Source organism: Epinephelus lanceolatus, chromosome 8 (assembly GCF_041903045.1).
Source record: "Epinephelus lanceolatus isolate andai-2023 chromosome 8, ASM4190304v1, whole genome shotgun sequence".
NCBI lineage: Eukaryota > Metazoa > Chordata > Actinopteri > Perciformes > Serranidae > Epinephelus > Epinephelus lanceolatus.
This window is the reverse complement of record NC_135741.1, coordinates 39,108,061-39,134,902: the sequence shown is the minus strand read 5'-3', so window position 1 is coordinate 39,134,902 and position 26,842 is coordinate 39,108,061. Positions and strand designations below refer to the sequence as shown.

At 42.4% G+C, this 26,842-nt stretch overlaps 1 protein-coding gene across 1 annotated transcript; it reads right to left on the bottom strand.

Moving 5' to 3' along the window:
• Positions 1-568: 568 nt before the first annotated feature.
• Positions 569-25,080, bottom strand: pard6b (par-6 partitioning defective 6 homolog beta (C. elegans)). Its single transcript, XM_033629425.2, has 3 exons — positions 24,752-25,080; positions 23,111-23,333; positions 569-3,479 (listed from the first exon to the last, which is right to left on the bottom strand). Exons 1-3 carry the CDS (start codon positions 24,812-24,814, stop codon positions 2,539-2,541), a joined length of 1,227 nt encoding a protein of 408 aa, XP_033485316.1. The 5' UTR covers positions 24,815-25,080; the 3' UTR covers positions 569-2,538.
• Between the last annotated feature and the right edge of the window lie 1,762 nt (positions 25,081-26,842).

The following is a 26,842-nucleotide window of genomic DNA, read 5'->3' as shown; positions in this document are numbered from 1 at the left end:
TGCAGCCTGTTTTGCTGCTGTGACTGGAGCGGTCTCTCTCGATAGTCATGGGTGTAACTTCTGCAAAAAGTCACTGTTATTAACTTTGCATTTCTTGTCAAATGGCTTGGTCATTCAATAACAGAGCCCCAAAAGTCCCAAAAATGATGAAGGAATAGTCTATACATTTACTTGAAAAATGTCACAAGAAAAAAAACCCATCATGATACATTTCAAGTGAGTGTAAATCCCTGCAGTTCATCAAAAGGACTTGGACTTTGCAGGGACAAACAACAGCATGTTGTTCCTGCCTGGGGGGGTGTAGGGGGGCCTTTTACATGTCCAGGCCCAGGGGCCCATTGTGTCATAATCCGCCCATGTTGACAATTTAAAAACACAAACGTGGGAAAAAAGGGTCCAGGCTGACTAGGTCCACGGCCAAAAAATCATTTAAGCAAAGTCAATAATATTTATACTGCCCAGAGTCACAAATAAGTGTCAAAAGGCTTGTGAGGGTTTTTTTTTCTTAAGTGCAGCTTTCAAGACAACATAAAAATGGATATTTGAATTTTCAAATTTAGGCCTAATCGTTTTTTTTTTTTTTTTTCTTGCTCAGGGGAACAGCTGCAATGGAAATGCCAACATACTGTACATAACACAGACCTGCCTCACCTTTATTAAATACACTACGTGAATCAGTTTGTGCCCAGTGTACCTGCAATGTGTGTTTGTTTAAATATGACTCAATCTAACCAGGGCTTATTTTTGAGATATGGGTGGTTTCTCTCTCGTAACTGTATGTATCACTCATTTAAACTCTTTTTTGCAGCTCTACTTGCTAACAGTGTTACAGTCCAGCTATCAATCTGCCATTTAGGCCCAAAAGTCAAAGTCATTTGGTAGCATTCTTAACACAGTTGTTGCATTATATTCTCTCCTAGTACGCCATTAATTTAATTCAATGAGAATGAAGATACAAAAAAGTTAATGGTGTAGAAATACTGGAGAGAACACTTTTCATATGTGAATGTCTCAGGACACATCCAAGTGAACTTCTGGCTAGAAAACTACAGACATACAGAATATATTGTACAGCACTGAGATACGATATATTGAGTCACGGTCCAGAAAGAATGAAGAGGGAGAAAACAAACAAACAAAACATATTAAATCACATTCACATTTTGTCATTTGTACACATGCAGCAGGGGAAATAGCCCTTGTCGTGGAAGGGAGAGGGAGTGCAATATGAAGGAAATACGAAATTAATTCTAGTATGTTTCATTTCCTGTTAGGAGCAATTTTTCTGGAGTGACTCGAAACCTCCAATAGGTCAGATGGAAACTGGTCATACAGTCATCTGCAAGGTACAAGTACTGTTAAAAAAAGAAACAGAAACATTCAAATAATATAAAACACAGGCCTGGTGGTAAAGGGATATTTAAAACTTGCTCCCAAAAATTACCAAATTCATCAATCTTTCATTATCAGTCATTAACACAGCAGGTAAAAAGAAGAAGAACCGCTAACAACCATGGTTAAAAGCATCTGAGTCAACACAAAGAACCCAGACTTGTTTTTTCGGTGGTTTCTCCTCAATTAAAAAAAAAATACAGTATTATTGCAGATCTCAGCACTTGGTCGACTGTTGCAGTACTGAATTGTGTGGAAAGTACCGCAACCATTTACTAAAAGAATGCTGTGGTCACCTGGGGAAAGGGAGGCGGTCAGAGTGTGGTGCAGGGGTGGGGTGACGAGGCAAAAAACAACCACAGATTGTCAACAAATGCTTGAGCTTCAATGTCTGTTTGTAATGGTGGGGTGGACTCAGTGGCACCCCCAGAAATTTTTCATAGGGCCGGCCAGATGGGGCCACTGAAAATATTGGGGTGGCAAACTAAAACCAAAAGCCTGAAAGTCAGAAATTCAATTATGCTGTTGAAGTATACTGGCTCTTTGCCTACAAGATAGTACTACCTTCACGCAGCTTCCACAGCTTCTTTAAGACAGTAGTGTCGGCCTCCAATTATTTTCGCAGGAGGGCCAGTGAGAGGGAGGAGCAACTATACTGGGGGGCCATGGCCCCCCTTGAGGACGCCACTGGGTGGAATTAACTTGTTCACAGGACTTCAGTCTTCATCTATTCATGGGACTGATGATTGGGAGTCTCATCTCTGCTCTCTTGTGGAAGCTCAGCGTAAAAACATTTTCCAGGTTTAAAACAGGTGCATGTAGTGGTTTAGAGATGAAGTGGAGGGCATAAAAATCATACTACACTTTCTGTGTACTGGCGAGGTGGGAGGGGGGCATCACCACTATGGCACACACACATGGTCATTGGCATGTAAAGTATGGAGTGCAGTGTTTGATGGGTAAATGTTAGGATGTACATTGTGATTTAATATGTACACTTTTCATTGTGCTTCTCAGGTACAGTCGCTGTATGATGGTGCAGGATATTCCCGTGTTTGATCAGCTGATCCATGACTCCCACAAGTGTGAATAAAAGTATGAGTTTTTTTGTCTCTCTCTGGTTTCCAGTGTTTAGCGTGTGAATGCCTACAGAGTTATAACAGTGCCCTCCTCCTCAAGACTCCGCCTCTCATTTGCTCTGTCTGGGGACGGTGTGGTCGAAGTGGCATTGGCGTTGCTTAGTGATCCGCTGCTGCCGCTGGCTGGCAGGGTTCCATTGGCGTTGAAAGAGAGGGCAGAGGCTGAGGTGGCGGCAGTGCGGAGGTTGAGGTGCGGCTCGTAGCGAGGCAGCGAGGGCATGCTATAGTTGGAGGGGGCGCGTCTGATGGGCTCAGCCTCACCCCCTGCCTCGATCACCAGGTCCTCGTCGTCCTCGTCGCTCTCCAACTCCCCAACTGGGAAGTTCTGGATGATGTGTGATGGCATGGAGGCCGCAGCACCAACCCCACTGTGCGATGAGTAGCCGTAGTAGCTGGCACCGCTGTCTGACGAGCGTCCCGAGCTACCGGACGCCGTGCCTCCTCCTCCTCCTCCTCCACTGCGAACAACATTGTTCCGCTGGTTGGCAGGCTTGACGGTGATGATGAGGTTGTGACTGTTAGCGATCATCATGTCCGTCACCTGGTCCAAAGATTTTCCAGCTACCTCGATACCGTTAACTTCCAGCACCTCATCGTTGACTGCCAATAGGCCAGTGCTCTCCGCCAGCCCACCAGGCACCATGCGAGAGATGAATATGCCTGGGACCTTCTCCAGGCCCTGTGGAGTGACCCGCACACTGGAGCCATCACGGATGTAGAAGCCCAACGGTTTTTCCTGACCATGTTTGTACAGGCGAACGCGTCGGTGTGTCTCAGGAAGGATGTCCACATCGATGATGGAGGAGACGGGGCGGAAGTCCCTTGGCAGGCTGATGATCACTGGTGGTTTTTTCCTGTTGGTGTCAGGCCGTAGAAGAACCGCTGAAAGCACTGTGTTCTTCTTCCTGGTCAGCGAGTCCGTACCAAACGTTGTGTAATCAGCTTCCTCTGCAAAACAAAAGATAGAGGAAGTGGAGACAGAGAAGTACAGAGGAGGAAGATGTGGCATGGAGAAGAAAGAAAGGGAAGAGAGAAACAAAGAGGACAAACATTAACAAAATCTGATTAATTTTCCATTATCATCATACTACGCTAATTACACATCAGGGTATTCAGGCTGACACTCTGTTGCATCATGTAGCTTCAGGAGTGAATAATGCTTTGCAACAGAGCAGCTCTTAGCCTGAGGCACCGCTGCAGGGTGTCTGTGCTGAACACACACAAGACGCTGATCCTCAGAACTCCCCTCAGGTCTTACTGATGCAAAATGCCACAGCAGCCAGACGGATGCTCAGTCTTACTCACAGCCCTTCATCAGCACTTTTTGACAAATAACTAACATATGGTAATGTGTTAGTTGAGAGGACAGAAGAGGAGGGAGTTAGACTAACTGTTTCCTTGTTTCAGTCCTTATGCTAAGCTAAGCTAACCATCTCCCGGCTGTAGCTTTATATCTAACAGACAGATGTGAGAGTGGTACTGATCTTCTCATCTAATGCTCAGCTAGAAGGCAAATTTGCATATTTCTCAAAAAGTCAAACTTCCTGTTAAGTTCTTTTGGCATTTCTGTTTCACGTAAGAAACAGAGTAGGTTTGAAATATCAAAAAAAGGTCACATGATGAACCAGTCCATGGTTTAATGCATCGTACCCAGAATTTGGAAAAAACTACCTTGAACATGTAAAAGTGAAACGGAGCTGTCATTCAAGTCGGAAACTCGGGCAAGGTCCATCTAACCAGAGTTCATTGGCATAAACACACCTGATGTCATGGCAACATGGCAGCACACTCAGTGAACTGAGCAGTATGTCAGTTTCATCAGTTATTGCTGTAACATCGTTGAAGCCATTTCCACTTCCATTCAGTTGATTTGTGCTTGATCGAAGTCTTTGCAAGCATGTGTATATCTGTCTCCGAACACACAAAAGGTATGCACACTACAACTTTATGCTACTGGTTGTGGTGGTTAACACTATTATGCTCGGCACCCGTTGACACAATTTTGAGTTGTTGTATGTTATTTGAATGAGAATTTGAATGAAATGCACTGGGATGCATTTAGATCAGAAGTCGGGAATACTCAGTTGGAATGATCAACTTCTGACTTGCAATTGATTGAAGCATATAATGGTCACATTTTAGGTGCATGAGTCACCAGGATGCCTTGAAACCCGGCCTTTTTTATGTACATTTTTTGGAGGAAGTGTGTACACTGCTATAGACTTTAACCTGACATGGCGGATTGTAACACTAGAGACCAAGGGCTGGCCAGGTAAGGGAGGGAAAAACTAGACCTTGGCTCCCTAATAGTTAACCAGCATAATACAAACAGCTAAACATTAACATCTTTGTGACCTTCATTCTCTTTCTTGTCAGTCCCTTATCCAGGTTTTTGTCTATTTGCGGTGTTATTTTCCAACATCTTTCTTTTGAATATGTCTTCAACTTTTTCACCTTTATTGCATTCCTCACTTTCTGATGTTTTTACAGCACTTTGTAAAACTCTGTTTTTAGATGAAAGTGCTCTATAAATAAAGCGCTGGCATTGTTACACTGAATACTTCTCCCCTGCCTGTGTGTCTCTTTCTTTGAGTATGTGTGTGTGTGTGTGTGTGTGTGTGAGTAATCTGGGCAAATATCCATTCAGGTGGCTGATAAAGATTCAGGCTCTCAGGTTCTGACAGGTACGCACCCCACCACTCCCCTCTCCATCTCTAAAACCAAAACAAAGGATCAACTGTCTCGAGAAAGAGCGGCAGTCTCGCGTTTCAGTTCCCATGAGGCACGAGTCTAGTGTATACACACTTTCTCTATCTTTGCCAGCTCTGAATTTAGGGGCCAACTCCCAATGAGAAAATCTAATCAACAATAGCTTTAGTAAGAGTCTGTGAGGTCAAAATGCCTACAAAAGTTTCAGAATCTGTTCATGTTCAAACAGCACTTTCTGAATGCTTTGCTCCTCCCAAGCACATAAACACTGTCATAAAGAGGAACATTATGCAAAAAGGGCATACAGGTGGATGTTTCAAAGCACTTTCTCACACACACACACACACACAGACACACACACACACACACACACACGTCTGCCTCTATTGTTGACACAAGGGTTGTTCTTGCAGTGCAGCCTCGCATAGGAGGAGGCGATGCTCTACATCTTATTTCACTCTTTCTAGACCTCTTTTCACCTAAACCATCCCTCCATCTCCAGCATATGAAAGGCCAGACACGACAACCGAGTTATAGTTGAGCAAAGAGAACAAGACGGTCCCTCAGGGCCACTCACAGGCGCACACACACCACAAAGAGATGCTGTTCTGGTGGCAAATGGTATAAGCATGCAGCTTCCTGACCACAGCGTTTACGAGCCCACTCAGCAAAACAACATATGTAAGCACACAGGAGCAGGTGTTCATTTACACACAAATTACAAATGCATCTATAAGGATTATCCATGGTTAGTGATGATGCCTAAGTTAGTATGAAATTAGTTCATACTAATGAACAGCAGCACTGTGAGACCCAATACCCAGAAAAACCCTAGCTACATTATAGCTCATTAGAGCACAGACGCACAGCTCTCTATCTCTCTCGTCTAATTGGCTACAGAGGCCTATAGGCAAGGCACAATATAAATACTCAATGTTTCTCATTTGTTAAAGAACAAATGACCTGATTTTGTTTCCACTGTTTTATTTACACACAGAGCTGAGGATAATACTTTCCCAGTTGTCCCAGTGACACTAAAAATAAAATGCTGGATGATATAACAAACTCTCAAACTTTTGTTTGCATAAAGACAACTAAATGAGCAGTAAATGGCTGTACATGGCACACACTGAAGCACTGAAGTAATTAATGGTATTAATTGCTGACTGATATAATCCATACAAAGCTCCAAAACATGTTGTGTGAAAATCTACCATCAAATGTTTCAAATTTCTAATTTAACATTATATTAAGAAGGGAAAGCCACCAAAAACCATCAACAGTAAACTTCGGAGTCATGTAACTGACCTCCATCCATTCTCTCAGCTGCTTACCCTGTTAATCTTTGCAGTCAAATAACCATAACACTTAATTTCATATAAATCTATTTTTGGAAATATGATGGTGGTCACCTACATTATCATTTTGCATGTGTCTCCACTCACTTGTTCCTTTTTTTTTTTAAAATTTACTTCAAATATATATATATGTACATACAGTAAATGGGTAAGCTATATATGTTTGTTTTTATTCAGTCACTATCCACAGCCACTTATCCTATTCAGGGTCGCAGAGGTGTTGGAGCCTATCCCAGTTCACTTTGGACGAGGGTTGGGGCACACCCTGGAAAGGATGTCTGACTATCACAAGACTGACATGCACAATGGAAGAAAAAAAAAAACATCGCAGACACAGGGAGAACACCAATACTCCACGTAGAAGTTTGCCGGCAGGATTGAAATTGCTGTTAGGCGACAGTGCAAACAACGATGGCACTTATTATTTATAAAAATAATAAGTGCCATCTTATTATTTATAAAAATAATAAGTGCTATCTTATTATTTATAAAAATGTAATTGTTCTAAATTTCTAAAATCCAAATATTTTTATCCAGTTTGGTCCAATTATATTTCACATTATTGTACTGATACATACACAACTGCTTGACCTCCGCTGCATTATAGGAATATCTGAGCACCATCAGTGGTCTATCAATAAAGCCAACAGTGCAATAATCACAGTTGGCTAGCACAGAATGGCGCTTGTGGTCGATTATAGCAAACGGGCAACAACCCGCTACCAGACTTTGGAATGTGGGTTTTAACTAGACAACCCTGATCTTAGCAAGCCAACATATCTGAACATGAGCCACTGAGAAAGCTGTTTGGCTAATGTCATTATTTAGGCAGTTGAAAGGTTGCATCTGTACTGCACATATAACTTCACCTTTAATCCCTTGTGTTCTGTAAATACATGAGGCATGACTGAGGTATGCTGCAGGTATGCAGCTGGTTTAGCTAATGATTAATTAAATGAAATCAGAGACCAACTATGAGGGTTTCATAATGCTAAGATTTGAGAGGGCTGTTTATGGACAAGTTTGCAACAAATCATTGCAGGCATGAAGAACTTGTTATAGTGTCCTCTTTCACCATGCACTAGTTCCACTTTTCCTTAGCAAACAAAGATGCCATTTCTCTGTCCAATAAAGGGGTACTCCACCCATTTAAGAGATACAGATCAGTTGACCATTTGTTTAGCTCCACCCACCCTTAGTTACTGTTGCTTCACCTGCAAAGCTCCCCATTCTCACTTGCCATATACAGGTTATAATAATAACAAAGGCAAATAAAAAAATACATATTTTTTTTAAATAATTGGTGCTTGATTTCAAACAAAAGTAAACAAAAGCAGGCTTCTTATTTCTAGCTTGCAACCATTGGTTTGATCACTGAAATTACAACTGTCACGAACATATTTTACCTGCTGTGGTTAGCTAGCTTATTAACCTAACATCAGCTGACTGATTGAGTGACTCTTTAATTCTTCTTTTAAGTCACCCTAGACTCTGATATAGTAGCATCCAAGCTTTGACACAGTGTGCAAATACACAGTGGATGTGCTATTATGGCAGGATTTTTTATGTAGCCTGTACTCAAGTATTATGATGTAGTATAAATGCTTGTTGGCTTTGTAAGTAACACTGGGTGAGGTGACTACTGTAGGAGGTAAACTGTGCTATGCTACTGTTTGCAGCCCTGTGGCGTTGGAGGAGCTCTGTCGAGTCTGAGAAAATAACCCGATTATGTCACAGTGATGACCTCTGCTTAAACTCAGTTTGGGCTTGGAGACTAGAAAATTTCACGCAAAGTGTGTGATATAAACTGGGGGCATGCTACCTGAAAGGCATGGGAGTTTTACCATACAAAGAGTGTCTGATAAAAAGATGGGGGAAATGTAGGATTTAGTGTTTTTAGAGTTGACCCATACTGCAAAGTCTGTGTATCTCAGCCTCTGCTGCCTTGATTTTGGTCTTTTTTGTTTTAATCCATCTCTTGTGAGTCCCCCAGCTTTGATGAAGGGCAATGCTAAAATCACTGGAGTACCCCTTTCACTACTGCAGATTAACTGCAGGTCACCAACCCACGTTAAATATGCCTTAAAGTAGTTCTGTTAGTTACCTCTGTCAAAGCTTATCTCCTCAGACCATAACTATGATAGAAGGTACAGCTGCAGTGTATCAGTCAGCATCATACTTAAGGCATGATTCACAAACCCTGAATAAAAACATAATCCCCAGCCCTGCGCTTGCCATGGCTCGGCACAGGTTAGGTATTCCAACTATGCAGGGGCTGCTTTGATTTCCCACACTTTGAATGGAGTCAGTGAGGAGCAAAGGAAGCAAAGCAATGGAGGAGAAAATGACAACCCAACACACACCGTCACAAGCGAGGACACATGCAGTGATGCTTAGTCATTCCTCTCTGTAGTATGTAACGAACACACACGCACAAGCACACACAGAGTGAACAACTAATGCATCTCTATCCTGACATTGAAGAGACTGCGACAACTCAGCCTAAGGAGAGGAAAGCACTTGTGCAAACTGGCATTCATTGGTTGAACGCGTCATCTTCCTCAGTGCTTTATTCTTCACACTCTCTGGATGCATCATGCTTAACTCTAGACTGGTTTTAAAGGAGCCAACGTAAATGGCTCAGAATAAGTGGTATTTGCAGCCATTCGGAACACGCCACAGCTAACCACACTATTATCTCTGTCTGTGACACTAACTACCTATCTTGAACAAGAAAATATTACAGACATGTTTTCTTACTCATAAGAATAATTTGTGTATGCTTTAAAAATCAAATATATAACATGGCACAAGTGTGCATCTTTAGAGCCACACTTTTTTCAGTGGACATCAGTTCCTTCTCTAGAACCACTCATGCATGCACCTGCTCTTACACTCTCATTACACCCACTTCTTCAGTGACAGCTACATTCATGGTTACCTAGCATTACAATTACAATGATGCAGGATGACAAGGCCCTGGCTTTCCTCGTAACATAATCTTCCTGATGACAACAGTGACACCAACAACCCATTACTTCCTGGTACTTGTCGCCCGGCGCTGCGTCAGGGAAACCTGATACCGTGTCCAGATGAGACAACACAATCAGGAAGGAGCTACATGACAGGCATTAGGTACTACCACCATCACTACTACGAATGCTACTAGTTCTCTGACTCCACATTTATATTTCAGGTACTTATGCAGTGGCTCTTGGGAGAGATATAATGCATGTGAAAGTAGTACAACCTTTCATTTTATGGCACATAACTCACCACTACTGTAGTTATTATTAAACCTGTATAATAAACAATAGTGCTTGTGGAGCACTACGAACAAGGTCTCAGCACATACTGATACATTCATCTCTGAAATAAATGGTTTAATATTTTGACCAGAGACATGCATAAATAGGGCTGGGTACTCGGTACTTGATACCACTAAGGTATCGACCAACATAACCCAGTACCAAGTAGTGTCGAAACTTCTCCAGTCAAACAATATGGGAAGCCCTTTGGACATTTAATCAGTAGTGACAGTAGCAATTGTACATATCAACAATTGCTTTTAGACAAGAAGAATTAGAATTAGAATTTCAAGCCTATACATCCATAATTTTATTCAGACTAGCAGCAATTCTAATGAAAGATATCTACAATTCATATCTCACTTGTCAAAATGGTAATTCTTGATATCAACAATTCAGTTCTTACAAGTGGAAATGTTCTTTGTAGATATCTGTAACTTAATTACACTTTTTCAACTTTAACCACTGACAAACTCAATTACAGATATGTATGATTTAATTTTGACATGTTATAATTTCAAGTTCACATATCCATAATGTCATTTTGACTAGTTGCAGTTCTAATTAATGATATCTCAACTCAATTCTCACTGGTGGAAATGTCAATTGTTGATATCAACAATTTAATTCTTACTTGTGGCAATGTTCTTACATTTAAGATATTATACATGGAATTATAGTTACCTAAAATGAAATTCTGACTAAGCAAAATCAAATCATTGATATGTGGGCATAGAACTGAAACTAGTAAGAATGTATCTAGAATTGCATTTGAGAAATCTGAAATACAATTTTAACCACTGAAAATGATATTAATACTAGTTAAAATTAAATTTGAGGTTCCTTTTATTATTAGTCAGAATTGAATTTCAGATATCAAAACAGGAATTCCCACCTGTCAAAATGTCATTGTAGAGATCGTCAGTGACGTACGTACATCCAAAATGAATATGCTAATTTGATATCTGAAATGGGAAATCTACTTTTCCAATAGCCCCAATCCTTTTTCAACACGTGGAAATTTAATTGAAGATATCTGTAATCATTATTGCTACCTATAATTAAATCAAATATCTATAAATCAGATTTGACCAGTCGAAATGTAACTTCTACAGAATTTGTATGGTTTTGCTCGCAGCCAATCACTGCAGGCCTTCTTTCATTTAATGTGACGAGTGGTTGCCCACTGCAGCAGCAGCTACAGTTCATACAGTCTGTCGTGTGGTGAAGTTGAGTGCAGTGTATTTAACGGCTGGCGGTTCAGCATGCCGAGATGCAACCAAAACATTTGAAATAAATTAAAGTAATTAAAGTAGTTGACTGAATTCTTCCATTCACATGATGGGTACCGAATGAAGTAGAAAAAAAAGGTATCAAATGAAGTACGCTATTGGTATCACTTTAAGAGTACAGATATTGGTAGTGGTATTGTAATTTTAAAATGCTACACAGCCCTATGCATAACTTATACTCTAGATAGAAGCAAAGGACGAGTCTTTATCTGTTTAAAATGAATAAGTGCTGTCCATGAAACCCATCTTCTGTATCCAAACATAACACATATCTCAAGAATCTCAGAATGTAAAACACAGAGAAAACATCAAGCCGTTGAAGGTTGTGCTGTGCTGGAAACAGTCAGGTTTGTTGATGACAAGCCTGGACGTTCACCACACAGCCGGTGCCACGGTGTTCCTGACACAGAACGATACAAGAGGAGGAGGAGGAGGAGGAGGGGGAGTGTACGTGTGTGTCAAAGTGAACTTGTGTTGAAGAGAAAAACCAGGGGTGGTGTAAAACAGAAGACTGAAAACAGGCAGGAGAGAGAAATACAGCAAATACACACTGCAGAAAGAGAGAGAGAGAAAGAGAGAGAGAGAGAGAGAGAGAGAGAGAGAGAGAGAGAGAAGAAAGGAAAAGAGGAGGAGGAGGAGGTGATAAGAAACTTTCAAAGGAGTAAATTCCCGGAGGGTTACTATTCCTGGTGCGGTGAGCATACCTCCCTGGCACAGCCCAGATAAAAGTGCCTTAATGCTGCTGATAAGACAGAGAGAAAGAAATAGAAGGAGGCAGGTCAAAGGGAGAGTGCTGAGAGGAAAGGACGCAACAGTAACAGGCAAGGAAACAGAGAAGAAGACTACACAGACATGTCGAGGTGTTTGGGGAAGAAAGATGCTGTCGAGTCCTGCAGAGGTGTGAGGCAAGCTGGAGCGAAGACTTGATATGTAATTAAGCTGACAGTTTGAGGAATTACTTATTAAATCCATAATTCAAAAGACTTCAGTCATGAACATTAGCCTGCTTCTAGGCCTCCTCATATAATCTAACTCATGAATTCTCTATTACGCTCATCAGCACTGCTTTATTCCTGTCTTGACAGCAGCCATTTATCAAAACATACCGAAACTAAAATCTACACTGTAGAAGGAAACCAGCTTTAATGTAGCAGTTTGCTGTTTACAAAACACAGCTTACGATTGGGGTTGATGCAGAATTAATACATTTTATTTGCCAGTCTACACTCATGTACAGCACTTTTCTGTGTGTGTGTGTGTGTGTGTGTTTGCTTCTCGTCTGCATTATGAAGCAATTCCATCAATTTCTTTTGTGCTGACATAGACACCTCTTTCCTTCCCGCAGTGCCTCCTCTCCTCTTCACCCTCCCACTTTTCTCCCCTGTGTCCTTCACTCAATCTGTCCCTCAGTCTGTGTTGTCCATCTCTTAGGAGCCTTTTTCTGTCTCTCCAACTCTGTCCATCCCTCTTGGTCTTGCAGATTCTCCTCTTTCTGCCTCTGTTATCATTCCCTTTCTTTATAGCTGTCCAGCTGAAATCTTCTCTCTCTTAAAGCTGTCATTATTAAAGCTACTGCTGCTACTAATGATGGTATATCAAGCACAGGACTCAGTGACCCTTTGAGGCTAGTGTTGGGACAGTAGATGTAGCATCTGGACATGAGGGTTAGTCTAGGACTGTGGCTGGATGACCAGGACTGGTAGGACAAGTATGGATTTGATGAGGGACTGAGACATGCTAGGAGTCAGCGTGGGGCATGTAGACTGAAGCAGGGATGTGCCGTGGGCTGAGGCTGTATTTGAGCTTTGGACAGGGTGGGGTCGAGGTCAGGGGCAGGTCACTTTGTGGTGTATGTTTCAGAACCGTGTTACAGGGAGGGGGGTGAGTCTCGGATGAGGTGGCTAGATCTCTGTCTGATAAACCCAGCCTTCTACGCAGTCCAGCTATATGTCGCCTCCAGGAGGACAAGGGAGAGGAAGGACTAGATGTTGGGGAGGATAGAGGAGAGGACGGGATGGAGGAGCAGGCACGTGGGCAGGGGGGATCCAAGTCTAGTCTCAGAACCCTGTTGCTCAATTGTCTAAATAGGGACTTTACAGGGGAGGGACAAGCAGGCGGACTGTGTGCTTCTGGCTCTGTCCTGCCTCCAACATCTGGCTCTGCAAGACAACACAGCCAACCTGCAGTTAGATCAGGCCACTGAGGCAGATCCCTCAGTGCCCAGATAAACTTTGAGCCGCACTGTAGCTAAAGCGATGTTGCGCATTTGAGAAAATACACCAGTGTAAAAAACCATACGAACAGTTTTAATATAAAATGGTAAACGAGCAAATAAACTCCAAACAGTGACAGTAGTTAGGCAGCAGTGTTTGGGAGCTGCATGTCAGAGCCTGCTGACTGTGGTGCTCAGCTAGCCAGGACAAATATGCTGGAATGGTGTGCTGAAAGAAATTCACAGATAAGCATATCAGTTATCTCGCTTCATATCAATATCGCTGTAGCACCAAGCCCAGGAGACAGAAAGAACGCTTTTTAATTAAAAATCAGGAAGAAATACGTCTGCCTGCTCGCAAGCCAAAATGAAAAGATATCTCTAATTACTGATGTATATCTAATGCAACTTCACGTGTGGGTGGAAACCACCACCAGTCTCTGGTGATTTTCATTTGTATGAACACCTTTCAGTCTATACCTTCAGGATTTTCATTTTAAATACAAATACAGAACTGCTTTCTTTGTTCAGAAAAATCTACCATCCTTGTTCTTGCACAGCAATTTCAAACCCAGTGACATAAACTAAAATGGCCAAAATTAAGGCTCTTTGTTTCAGCTATGAGACAGTATAAGGAGAAATATATTGGCTGGCATTTATGACAGAGGCCCAAGCTGACAAAGTTCAACAATCTCTGTAACAGCACGTCACACATTCACCTGACACAATCAGTATCAAGGCAACCAACTCTTCAGTTGGTCACACCAGCACTTGATTTGGTCGCAGCCCTTTTTGGTACAATATGACTTGACTTAGTATTTGTAAATAATTCAATCTACGTTTCATGTTTTTTCTGCCATGAGCAGTGGCTGACATAATAGGTTATGTTCTATTATATAATTTTTTAAAAGAAAACATAACTATAGACCATCTTGCAACAGTAATCAGCAACTTAAAACAAAAGTGGGCTAGGGGGCAATAGTCCCTTCTCTACTTCCAGCCCCCTTGCTCAGACCACACCCACTTTCAAACTTGACTTTCACTTTGATCTCAACCACACACCTGTAATGTTTCGTGACTGTATTTGGCACGGTTGCAACTCAAAATCTTGACAAATTCTGTCCACAGACAGACCAACAGACAGGCATATTAACACCAGGCAAAATACTCTAAACGGTTTCCATGGTAGTTCCCGCTACAATAGCTGCCACAAGAACCACATTGTCACATGATGTCATACACATGCACACACACGCAGATACACTAAATAAAAACAAGTTAGTCGTGTGACACTGTCGCGGCTGGTTAATCCATATCTAATGAAAGCAAAAGCAGCAGCATTCCTTCACCCCCTGCAATGCAAAGCAGAGGGGCCAGCGCTTAAATTTGGGACCCCTGGCCCTCTTTCCCTGGAAGAGCCACAGCTCAACATCCTGCCTTGCATCATAGTTCATCAGCTCTGTCCCTCAGCACTGATTTGAATGAGGTCCTCCACAGTATCAGTGTGCAGAGCTGTCCTAACATCCCAACCCTCGTACCACAACCATGTTTAGCCACTGTGGTTGACATTGATCATTTTTCTTCTTCACTGGCTCAGTCAGTCTCTCCCTGCCTGCAGTGGCATCTGAATCAGAACTTGATGTTGTCTCTCCCTTTTCACCAGCTTTCTCCTTTCTTGCTTCTTAAAGTTCGCCACCACCATGTACATGCACATCACACACTGTGCACAGGACGCAAAGTGCCAGAGGGGCACCAATGATAATGATGATCATGCACTTGCATGAAGCCAACCACATGAAATTTTAACAGGTCCTAGCCTGGAGCCCGGGGTATACACTCCTTCCTGTTCCATAGCTGCATTTGTACAGCTCACTCCCTACCTTTCCCACCCTCCATCCCCCCACCGTCTTTCTTGTTTTTCAGTCTCTCTCTTATGGTGCTATGTAGTGGTTAAGGGTCCACTTTCTTTCTTGCTTACATTTTGCCAGTTTGCCCACTGCCTCACCCTCACCCTCCCTTTCACCTCTCCCTGTCTCTTACCGCATTGGTCCAAAGTCCTGCTTCTCCTTCCTTTCTCATCCAGTCTGAGGCTGCCCCTGTTTCCTTCCCTCCATCTATTCATTCATCTTCCCTTACCAACTCTGAGCTGAGAAATTCTGACAGTCTCTATAACAGAGAGCCTGGGCTCCCATTGTCTCCCCCCTCTTCTTCCATCTCAGCCACCCTCCCTCCATCGTCTTGCAGCCTGCATAAAGTCTCATCCAGCCATGTTTCAAAGGGTACAGAGTAAGGTTTTAGCGTGCCAGGCTGTGCGCTCTCTCTTGTTTCAAAATGTTCTCTGGCTCTCCGCTTTCTTTCCCTCATTCTCCTTCGACTGTTCACCATCTCTTTCTCTGTCCATCTTTACCCCCTGTTGACGGAGCCAGGCTCTGGAGCCGAGGGTCCAGTCTGGCCTCCTGTCCTGACTAATCTAGCCAGCAGACGTGATCAGAGGCTGGCCACATTCCACCCAAAATGCCCCCCTCCCTCCCTTCTTTCTTCCTCCATCTCTCTCCCTCTTTATTTCTTTCTCTCTCTCCCACCCTCCCCAGCTTGGGCCTCACTCTGCATTCCTCCCTCACTAATACTATTCCCACTATCCTCCTCTCTCTCTCCCTCTTGCTGCATTCCTATCACACTTACACTACTCCCTCTCATTTCCCCACATCTCTAATTACATGCCTTGCCTAAACAATGCCTTATATATTACTCCCTCTTTAATACTGTTTACTCTGTCTCCCTTTCATCCTTCCATCTCTCTTATTAGGTCTAAGATATGTCCCTCCTCCACGCATTCCTCCTCCAGTGAATCCATCATTCCCTCACTCATTACATGCAGCATCCTGGGGAATAATTAATGCTCTGTGGCAAACTTGAGATCTAAAGCAGGGGTGGCTGATTTCTATTATTTTTTACAGCTGCCCCTCTCCTGTGTTTTATCCATTACACCTGCCAGCACTTTGTCTCTCTCACTTTAATCCTTTCATCTCAAGCTCACAGTATAACTCTCTCCCTCCTTACATGCTGTGGCGTCTTCACTTACTCTGACTTTTTATGCTATGTCTCTTTCGCCCAAATCGTTTTCTCCACCACACTGTCTTCCTTGTTCTATCTGGCTCTGTGTGACTGTCACATTCTCGCCCCATCTCTTCCACCATGCACCTACAGCGTCATGCACAAAGTGGAGAGATGTCAGAGTGAGGGGGCTGCCTTGGTCAGGCACCCAGGGCGGTTATGGGGTTCGGTGCCTTGCTCAAGGGCACCTCGGCAGTGCCCAGGAGGTGAACTGGCAGGAGCCACCAGTCCACACTCCATATCTGGTCCGGACGGGGACTGGAACAGGCGACCCTCCGGTTCCCAACCCAAATCCCTGGACTGAGCTACTGCGGCTCACATACTAGACTCGGTGCATTGCTTATCACACTCAGAGCTGCTGTTGTTATCCTGCTATAACGCTTGCTTTGCAGGGTGGGTAGACTTTGTCCGTGTTGTACTTTCACACTGTACATTTCCTTTTCACTGGCGGGATGATTCATGGGCCACTGGTTACTAATTGCTAAGGCAGTCCCAGCTGGGATATGCAAATACAAGCATTCCTGTCCCCCTTCATACATTTGTCCTCTACCTTACTGGATAAGAGTTACAGGCCATTCAGGACTGAAACTGTGTGAGTTATGAGCAACGTCATCAAACAAACCCACGCCCTTAAAGGGATACCTGCTCCCACTACAATGATGACAACCTAGAAACGCTGTGTATGTTGTGTGTGTGCAAACGTTCTGGATGACTGATACCAGCAAACATGGCGTCACTCAATCTCTTCTGACTACCATGAGTACAGCCAATCAACATAAACCTGGATGTGACTCACAGTTTCTCCAGTGTCAGTTTTGCTTGGATCATAAACTATAACTATTTGTGTTTGGTTTTCATTAACATATATACAGCTGCAGCTAACAATTATTCTGTTTATCGATTAATCTATTCATTATTTTCTTGATGAATCTTTTGGTCAATACATTGTCACAAATTAGTGAAACATGCCCTGTGTAATTTCCTAAAACCCACAGTGACATCTTCAAATGATATGTTTTATCCAACATACAGTCCAAAAATCCAAAGCTACATGTCTGTCAAAGAAAAGTATCAAATCTTCACAATTAAGAAGCATGAAACCAGCAAATGTTTGGCTTTATTTGTTTACTAAAACAATCGATTAAAAGTTGCCAATTTTTTGCTTAAAGTGTCACTACATCCACACAGTATTGTATGAGGTAAATAGTGTGTGGAAAAAAAACATGCCGATCCTCCTCTTCATATTTCTTCTAATGGCATCTGATATAATCTACCATGGCTCACAGAGATGAACCAATCAGAGCCAAGGTTCTAACGCAGTTGTCAATCATGTCAATCACTGCCCATAAATTGCGGTCAAACTGTCAAACTGGGCAGCCCTGATCAAACATTAATCAAGATTTTGTTACTGCATTGTATGTTTCTCACCTCAAACATTTTCACAAACATATTTTAGTGCACTGATTAGCTGTAAAAGGAGAATATTTGCTCTGGCTGGTGGGCCAGTTTGTTTTAAACATAGCAGCTGGGTCACAAACTTTTTCATTTTACAGCTAAACAGTACACTAAAATATGCTTGTGTGTCCCCAAACCACCTAGCACCTGCTTATGGATGAATGACCTTATGCTTCATTTAAGCCTAGAAAAGATCAAATACACACTTAGAGGGTCGAGAGACCACTTCTATTCCACCTGGAACCCAGTAATGTCTTTTATTAACAAACTTCCAACCCTCCCTGACAACTCATAAATTCTTGATTACTAGATCCTGAGGGATGTTGTATGATGTCGCACAGCAAACACAGCCTCCTCATTTATTCTCAAGCTTTATTATCGAACTAGCTATCTCCACTTTATCTTTATTTTTCTCTTTGTTTAACTATTTGTAACTGTTGAATGATATCTTAACCTATCAATATCATAACTTTTATTTATTCATTTAGTTACTAACTTTATTTCCTTAGATTGGGATGCACTGGATGTTGTAGGGTGGGTGGGTGGAAGGGGGGTTATTTTTTTATGTGTTCTGTGAAAAATCAAAAAAATATTATCTTTTTGTATAACTGTCTACATATACCTTGCTCTCAATAAAAATATTGTTAAAAAAAAAAAATATGTTTGTGAAAACATCTGAGGCGAGAAATAGACAATGCAGTGACAGAATCTTGATTCATATTTGATCAGTGCTGTCTAGTTTGACCACAGTTGACGAGCAGTGATTGACATGATTGACAGCTGCATTAGAGACTCCTCGGCTCTGGTTGGTTGTTTTCATTCATGTGTAGTAAGGTCATAAGAAGTAGTTCAAGAGGGCAAAGGAACATGATTTTTTCACAGATCATCTATCATGTAGTTCTGTGTGACATTACAAATATTACAAAAAGCAATTTATAAAACTATCAGCCACAGCTTCATTTACCTTATCGTTGCAGCTCTCGACAAGGATTTCTGACAAACATCAACTGACAGACTGACTGAGGGCTTGCAAATAAACAGATGTGAAACAGCCTCGTCTCCAAAGCTGGCAAAAGCTGCTGTTTGTCAGCACCTAAAACAACAGCCACTGATATGACAACAAGCACAAAAAATATTACTATGTTATACGTATTACTGAGTGGACTGTTTTGTCTTCAACATGACTAAATGACCACAACACTGCCCATTTACACAGAGCTTATAGAGACTCAAGCTCTGTTAATCCACCTATGAACGGGCCTCTTCATCGCTGCCATGACAACCGGTAAACAGTGGACACCTCACTGCCAGCTCAGTAATCATCAACACATTGTTCAGGGATAGGGGGCGGGGTGTAGGGGATCCCTGGTGCTGTTGAGTTAATATTGGTGTGTGTTGAAGCAGTTTTAAAAATGACCGGCATAGACAAGAGTCCAGTCGTCCACACACAGGCACAAACACTTAGCCCATTTTTCAGCAGTGAAACAATACGACGTTAATGGCTGGTCAGTGATGTAGCGTTGATGCATAAACAACAACAATGTGAGCATTATTCAAGAACCAGACCACAACAATACAACAACAGACACTCACAGCCTAACATCCGCCCCTCTATCCATCCATTGAACCATCTGCCCATCAATGAATGAACAACACTCAGAGCACCTAGCCTTGGATACACGTAGGATTTAGTCTTCCAGACAAATAAAACACTCCGCCAAAAATAAACTCAAATGACACACATGGTCTGAACTGTGCCGCGACAAGACACTTTTTATTAGAAGACACACACAAATTATGTCAACGGAAATTGTCTGTCGGAAACCTGTTTACAATCAATGAGACAGGAGATTAAGTGTTGTTTTTATTAGCTGTGAACATATTTCTCAGATATCTGTTATAAGCTTTCACTGCTGTATTCCATGAAGGCCAAGTTGTGACAAACTTTAGCTCACATACTGCTGCCTTGTCTGAAGTCCTGCTCTTATGCAATAATGACCAATCACATCACGTCTGACCACTGACCATCTAAGACATTTACATAATCGCTCAGTCACAGTTTCAAAGGACAAAGTAGCAGTCGAATGGCATTATAAGCCACTTTGTGACTGTATGACTAAAACTTTTTCAGTTTAAAACAGCACTTTAAATAAAACAATCTCCTCACACTTGAGCATTTTAGCATGTTTCAGAAATAATCTCCATCCATACTAACACTGCAAATGCATACCACATGACCATTCACTTACAGTGGGCATGTGTGTGCCGGTGTAAACAGGAAGCAGATTGTCTACTCTGTGGTTGGGTGCTTAGTTACAAAAAAATAGGAAGAACAGCAATGACAAAAAGTAAGACGAGAGATTTCTTTGCTTGGACCCACAATAGTGTGGAGCTGTTACTGAAAGTCACACATAAGTCAAAGGCAGTCAAGGCGGCAGAAAATAGATTGGCAGTCGTTGCAAAGCAAATTGGGCGAGATATTAGAGTGGTACCGGGGGCATTATCCATCATAGATAAAATCCCGAAAGGTATATGATGTTAAGCCTAGCTCTAATGTTTTTTCTTGACACATTGTGACTGATGAGACCCAATCAGAAGCGAACATGGGTGTCTGCATTATTATTTTCAAAAGTCTTGCTTTCTACCCATCCAACTGAAAAAAGCAAACCCCAAATTTTCCCACTACAACTGGTTCAGCAGCATTTTCAAAGGTCTCCTTTTGAGAGTTTTTGAAAAGTCAGAGTTGTGTGGACACTAGGCTTGCATGGTGAATGTCACTCGTCGACAGAGGTCATTCTCCACAGGTGGGACATTCAGTCACCGAGCAACAACAGAGAGAGACCGTGGGGAAAAACAGCATATCATCACATCTAACTCTGATGGTTGGTGATTGTTGAATCATTGGACTAACTAACTAAAGGACAAACAAGAAAACAGAGGGCTTTGGTGAGTTTAATTTTGTTTCTGGCGAGTTTAAATATTGTCTGGTTTATGATAAGTTAACAAGTCACTTATGTTAACATTGGTCTTCAGTTCAGTTCAGTTTAAGAGAGAAACTTGTATTCAGAAGGTGCATGGTTATATCTCTCTGAAACTGGTGTAAGGGTATAACCGTTCTCAACATTTTGTGAGTTTATATTGTTTATTTATTAATGGGAGGGTAGCGCCACACACAAATACCATTATATACTGGATACTCAGGTGAAATTTCAGGAAGGTATGAAAAAACAGATACCGCTGAAGCCTAGTGGACACTAAGTGTAAAGGTGACAAAAGTCATGTGTTTAAAACGAAAACATATAAGTGTGGATGCAGCCTAAGTGTGACCCTCCCACTATGACCCCATGTACTTGCACTATGACCTTCCACCTGTGCTGCTGATAACATTAAAGAGTTTGGACTTGACTCGCCTCATTAAAGGAGGATCTTAGAAAAGGATCACCTCCTTCAGGTGTGGGGTCATTTGTGCTGATACCACCATAACAACATACAGGACCATGAAGGACTCATTATCATTAAAACAATTTCTCAAAAACTCCAAAAATCCTTTGTCATTCTCTGTCAGTTTGGCATCATGTTGCCAAGAGAGCAGCTTTCAAAGATGTGAGATACTTCCACATAAACAAACAGGGCACAGCATTCAGTGTTTAAAAGGTTCTGAGTTGGCCCTTGGCCTGACATACCTCTCCTCCTCAACACTGAGAAGTCTATACTCACTGTAGAGCCATCACTAGAGATAATAACTACTGTCTGCAGATATATAATAAATGATCTATATCTGGAAATTTGCTGCATCCGCACACTGCAGAGCCTTTTAAGCTGGAACCAACTGGTGCTTAGCAGTAAGGTGAAGGGGGGTAGACAAAATTAGGAGGGAAACCCGGGGTCTACAGGGGGTTGTGGCTGCATTAGTGTGTCTTAGCCTTGTCTTTTTTTCAAGGCAGTGTGCGCGTTTGAGTGCATGACTGATGCGTGATGCCTGCTTGCCTGCATGACTGTGTTTTCCTGTGTTTTTGTGTGTGTGAGCAGCAGTGAGCTCAGCGTGGGGCTAGTGTCTGGAGCATGTAATTGAAACACAGTCCCATGCAGCGCTACACAGTGACCCCACTAATCTCCTCCTGACAAAGTGGCTTAGCTTCTATAGGGTCATATGGCACAGCGAGACAGCTTAAACACAACAGAGCGCGCGGCCCGACCTACCCCGGCCCACAGACCCCGGGGTTCCTCCCTGCATGCAACAGGTCACACTCAGCTACTCATTAGCAAGGATGCACTTTAAAAATTAATCCAATCAAGATTTTATACATGTCGTCTGACAAAAACTGCTTTATGCTAATTCATAGACATGTGCAAACTACATTCATGAGCAAACATTACAGAAACTTCTCTGAGCTACAACTAACTACTTCCCCCAGCATCTGAAAACACAAAGGAATTGCCTGTGATACGCTATAGCCTACTGTATTAACAGGACAAGAATTATAATAGTTATTGGTAGTGGTTACACCAGAGCCAGCGAGGAAGTAATAATCAGCAGCAGTATTGTAGACAAAAAGTGTTTGTGTTGAACTTGTCAGCCGTCACACACAGTAAAAACACACTGTGAACGTGTGACTGCCGTGCCAAAGAAACAGGATATCCTAATCGAACAAGTAACCCCTGGGCAGTTTGACAGATGATGGTTTGAGAGAAGTGGAAAAAACAGCAAATAATCTACCCTTCATTGCTCTTTATGTTGACCTTTTTTTTAGCTTTGTTCAGCCCTTGCAGACAGATTGCCTTTGGGAACACACTGCTTCTCAGCAAGGTCACTGACCTTTAGCTATGTGGGTCAGAAAGGGACACTAAAGGACATAGCTCGAGAACAAGGGAGTTGAGTTGTTTGCTTGAACTGACAGTTCAATCAGGACAAATACTTAAGCACCATACAGCCGGAGAAACTGACAAGGTAAGGTGATACTGTTGTCTGTTATAACTGTCTGTTTCTGTTCAACAGTATATCCCATATTTCTAATATTTAGAGCTCTCACATTGTGTTTGTATTTCCATAGGAAAGATGGACTCCGAAGATATGACCCAACAAACAGGTGGAAACTGAGACTCTTTGATCAAACACTTCTTCTGTGCTTACCTTTCCTCTGCAGGAACAGTCTGAGTAGAGGGCTGGCAGTGGAGATGGCTTTGTGGTAGTTATCATCATTGTTGATGGGCAGTAGGTCGCCGTGAATGTCAGCATAGCCCACCAACAACTCCACATTGGGGATGCGATGTACGTGCTGCAGGAGGCCATAGAACTCATCAAAGCGGCCCGGCTTCGACCGATCCAGTGAGAATCGACGAAACTCTGCACCAAACTGGGATGGAGCAGACAGGAACATGAACACAATTGTACAAACACACATGCGAGAGATTGAGGAACTGATTAATTAAGGGGCAGATAAACAGGAAGATAGCTGAAATCTAAAATGTTAGCAACCATTTCCTTTAAGGGTCTGAGATTTGGGGCTGTGTCTGATAAGCACACACTGTTCTGGTAGCCTAGCTTATTTCAAAACCACCGTAGGCTGTATGCAAGAGTCTGTTATCCATGTGGATATGCTAACACACCACATGTGATGAATTATTAATGTGGACTCTGATGTGTGCATATCTCTGTGTATCTGTGTTTATGTATGCAGTATATTCAAGACTGCCCGTCTAGTCAAGCCATCTGACAGAAGATGGCTGCAGATGCCTGATCTTAAGGCAACTGTTTGGCTGAGATACAGTCCAATGTCCCATCGGTGGTGTTGATGAGAGGTACCAAGTGTTGTGGTTACTGTTGCCCAGCGCTGACAAAAGATGATCTAAAAGTCACTGCCAATCTGGACACTTGTCATCTTATGCATCAGCAGAATTATATTAACTATAGGCTGGGAGATTAAACAGGTCCCAGGCCTGTTTCTGGTAAGTAGCCACATTAGTATAACAGTAGACAAAACATTTTAATTGACCCTGGACTCCTCGCTTTGGGAAGGAGCTGAAAAAAGTATTTTATTACTTTGTGTAGCTACGTGGGGAAACGTACTTTGTTATTGTTAACTATACAGGTAGTGACACACACAAATAGTTCACAGTCTGTGTCAACATACGCAGTTCCTAAAAACTAGTTTTGAGCAGTAAAAAGCGCCCTGAGGTCCCATTCCTCTGCATGTGTGTGCCATCATGCCACAGGCTGGAGGACTGAGGACACTGACTGTCGCGAAAGGAGCAATGAGCCTGTCGCAGGCCGTATGACACCTATACGCACAGGTGAATGACATAACAACCAGATATTAGCATTTCATACCGGGCTAATTTCACATAAACGTCTTGCAACTTGTGTAAACTTCCCATGGGGTTATTCTGAAACGAAAACTTGCCTCAAACTTTGAGTCAATATTTGGTACATGAGCAGGAAGGAGCGGCGGAGGAGGCTGTGACAGGTGACACTGGCTCACTGCGGCGTCAGGTGACGATAACCTCCACCTTCAAACTTACTCAAATTAACTTACAATCAAACTGCGACACGGTTAACGTCACATTTTTATGTATAGCGAGCTAGTCAGAGTGATAAAACCTGTGTTGGCGAGTTTAGCTTTAGCTTCTATCTGTGTAATTTGAGCGACATCATAACTTGCTATCAAGCCACTTAACGTTAGCAGGCTAGCGTAAATTAGCCTCAGTAATCACGAAGAGAGCTAAGAGTACAAATAGCGGGTAAACAAACAGACAGAGGAGTCTCCATTTGTACCTTGCTCTTCACCTCCACGGCACTCAGAGAACGGTTGCTCGGCACTCGGTGGTTTTTGTTCATGTTTCGCTAGCAGCGGGACCGCCGCCAAAGCACTCACACACTCGCCCTGCTCCTGCTGCCGCCGCCGCTGCTCTCCGTCCAAAAACCGTATGTATCCACCACTTATTGTTCCAGTTACACGGACTGTCCCACGACTCTTCGACGTCCCACGGTTCGTGTTGTTCCTCCAAGAATGCGACAAAGGCTGCCAACCAGCCTAGCTCAACCTGTAAACTTATCTCCTCTCATAGTTGCTGCTGCCAATGTAGCTACACCACTATTATACACTGTGTCTATGGGGCTACCTCAGCCTAATGACTACCTCTTTCTATGTGTGTGTGTGTGTGTGTGTGCCTGGAGAGCTGGAGACATGAGACTTCAAAATAAAAGACCGTCTCTCGCTCAACCTTGACTTCACAATAAGAGCCCTCTATTGTCCTGGCACAGGGTCTCCACCTAGCTTCAGATTACCAGATCAGCACCAGGAAACCCTCATTTAAATGTTTTATATTAATAATAATTTATCCAGCAAACCTCATCTGAGTGGGAAATAATAATACCTCCATCAGTGATATGTTGTCCCTGTGCTGAAGGTCCCGTGTGTAGGATTTAGGGGCATCTCTTGGCAGAAATGGAATATAATATTCAGATCTATGTTTTCATTAGTCTATAATCACCTGAAAATAGGAATCGTGGTATTTTCATTATCTTAGAATGAGCTGTTTCTACATATGGAGCAGGTCTTCTCCCATGGACTACTGTCCTACAGTAGGCCAGAACAGACAAACCAGACACTGGCTCTGAATACGGCCATTGGCATTTTTTGCGTCTCATTCACCGTAGTTCTCCTACACACTTGGTACACGAGAGAACACAAGCTTCAGTTCCGCAACCTCACAGCTAGATGCCAGTAATTCTGCGCACTGGACCTTTAAGCGTTAGCAATATGAAAACTGAGCAATTCCTGTTTTACTGGAGAATCTGAAGACCCCTTTTGATGTCCCCTGTAGAAAACATTCCCCAAACAGTTAAAGTATTACCCTTTGGGTGTCCTCAAGCTCACCTAGTAGAGTGTGTGCACCAAATGCGTTGCAGCAGCTGGGGCTCGAGTCCGACCTGTGGCCCTTTGCTGTATATGAACCCCCTCTCTCTCAGACCTCTTCCTTCTGTCTTAAGCTGTACAATCAATAAAGGGAAAATATCCCAAAAATAATAATTATAATAATAAAAATTATTACCTCCTGGGCTGCGATTAAAAATATATATCAGTAAGAAAATGTGTGTGTGTGTGTGGGCATGTGTAAATACTATGATCTCCCCCAGAAATTTGTTTGGGCTCACAACTTTACTATAGCAGTAGTTGTGTAAAAAAAAAATTAACACTGCAACAAAAATTAATATGGTATTATATTATACCCTGTGTGGTATCCATTAATCTTTATGATGTAAGATACAGAAATAATATTTATGAGGTAGTAAATGTTATAGATGACTGCAATGTATTTCTTATTGTATAGTGACATCTTCTGGCCAACAGCCATACAGGCCGACTGCTGCTATAGCTGCACAGACTCATACTGAATATACACAATAACATTACTTGTACACTAGCCTATGTCCCAGCATTATATTAAGTGATACAGTGGCGCACCTAAAGATGTTTTAGATATGTCCTCCAGTCAGTGGTCATCAAAAAACACCAGTATCAATAAAAATCAGTTCAGTGGATGAATGTCTTATTTTCCCTCAACAAAATACCACAGTAAATTAGACCAGTGTTTCATATCTTACTGTAAAATGACTTAGATTGATGCCAGCTAGTCAAAAGCAGGTGAATAAGTTTATGGTTAAAACAAGATGATTATCATAACCTATTTATTTTGGCAGCCAGCGTTCCCAAAAGTCATGTCAGGGCCAGTAACATTATGAGGATGACACTCCAGCCAACTCCTCGTAATTCATTCTCGTCTGCTCTGTTTTCCCCTGCCACATACAAACTCTCCTCTCATTTCAGACCCAGCCACTCCCTCCTGCCCTGCAGTAACCCCT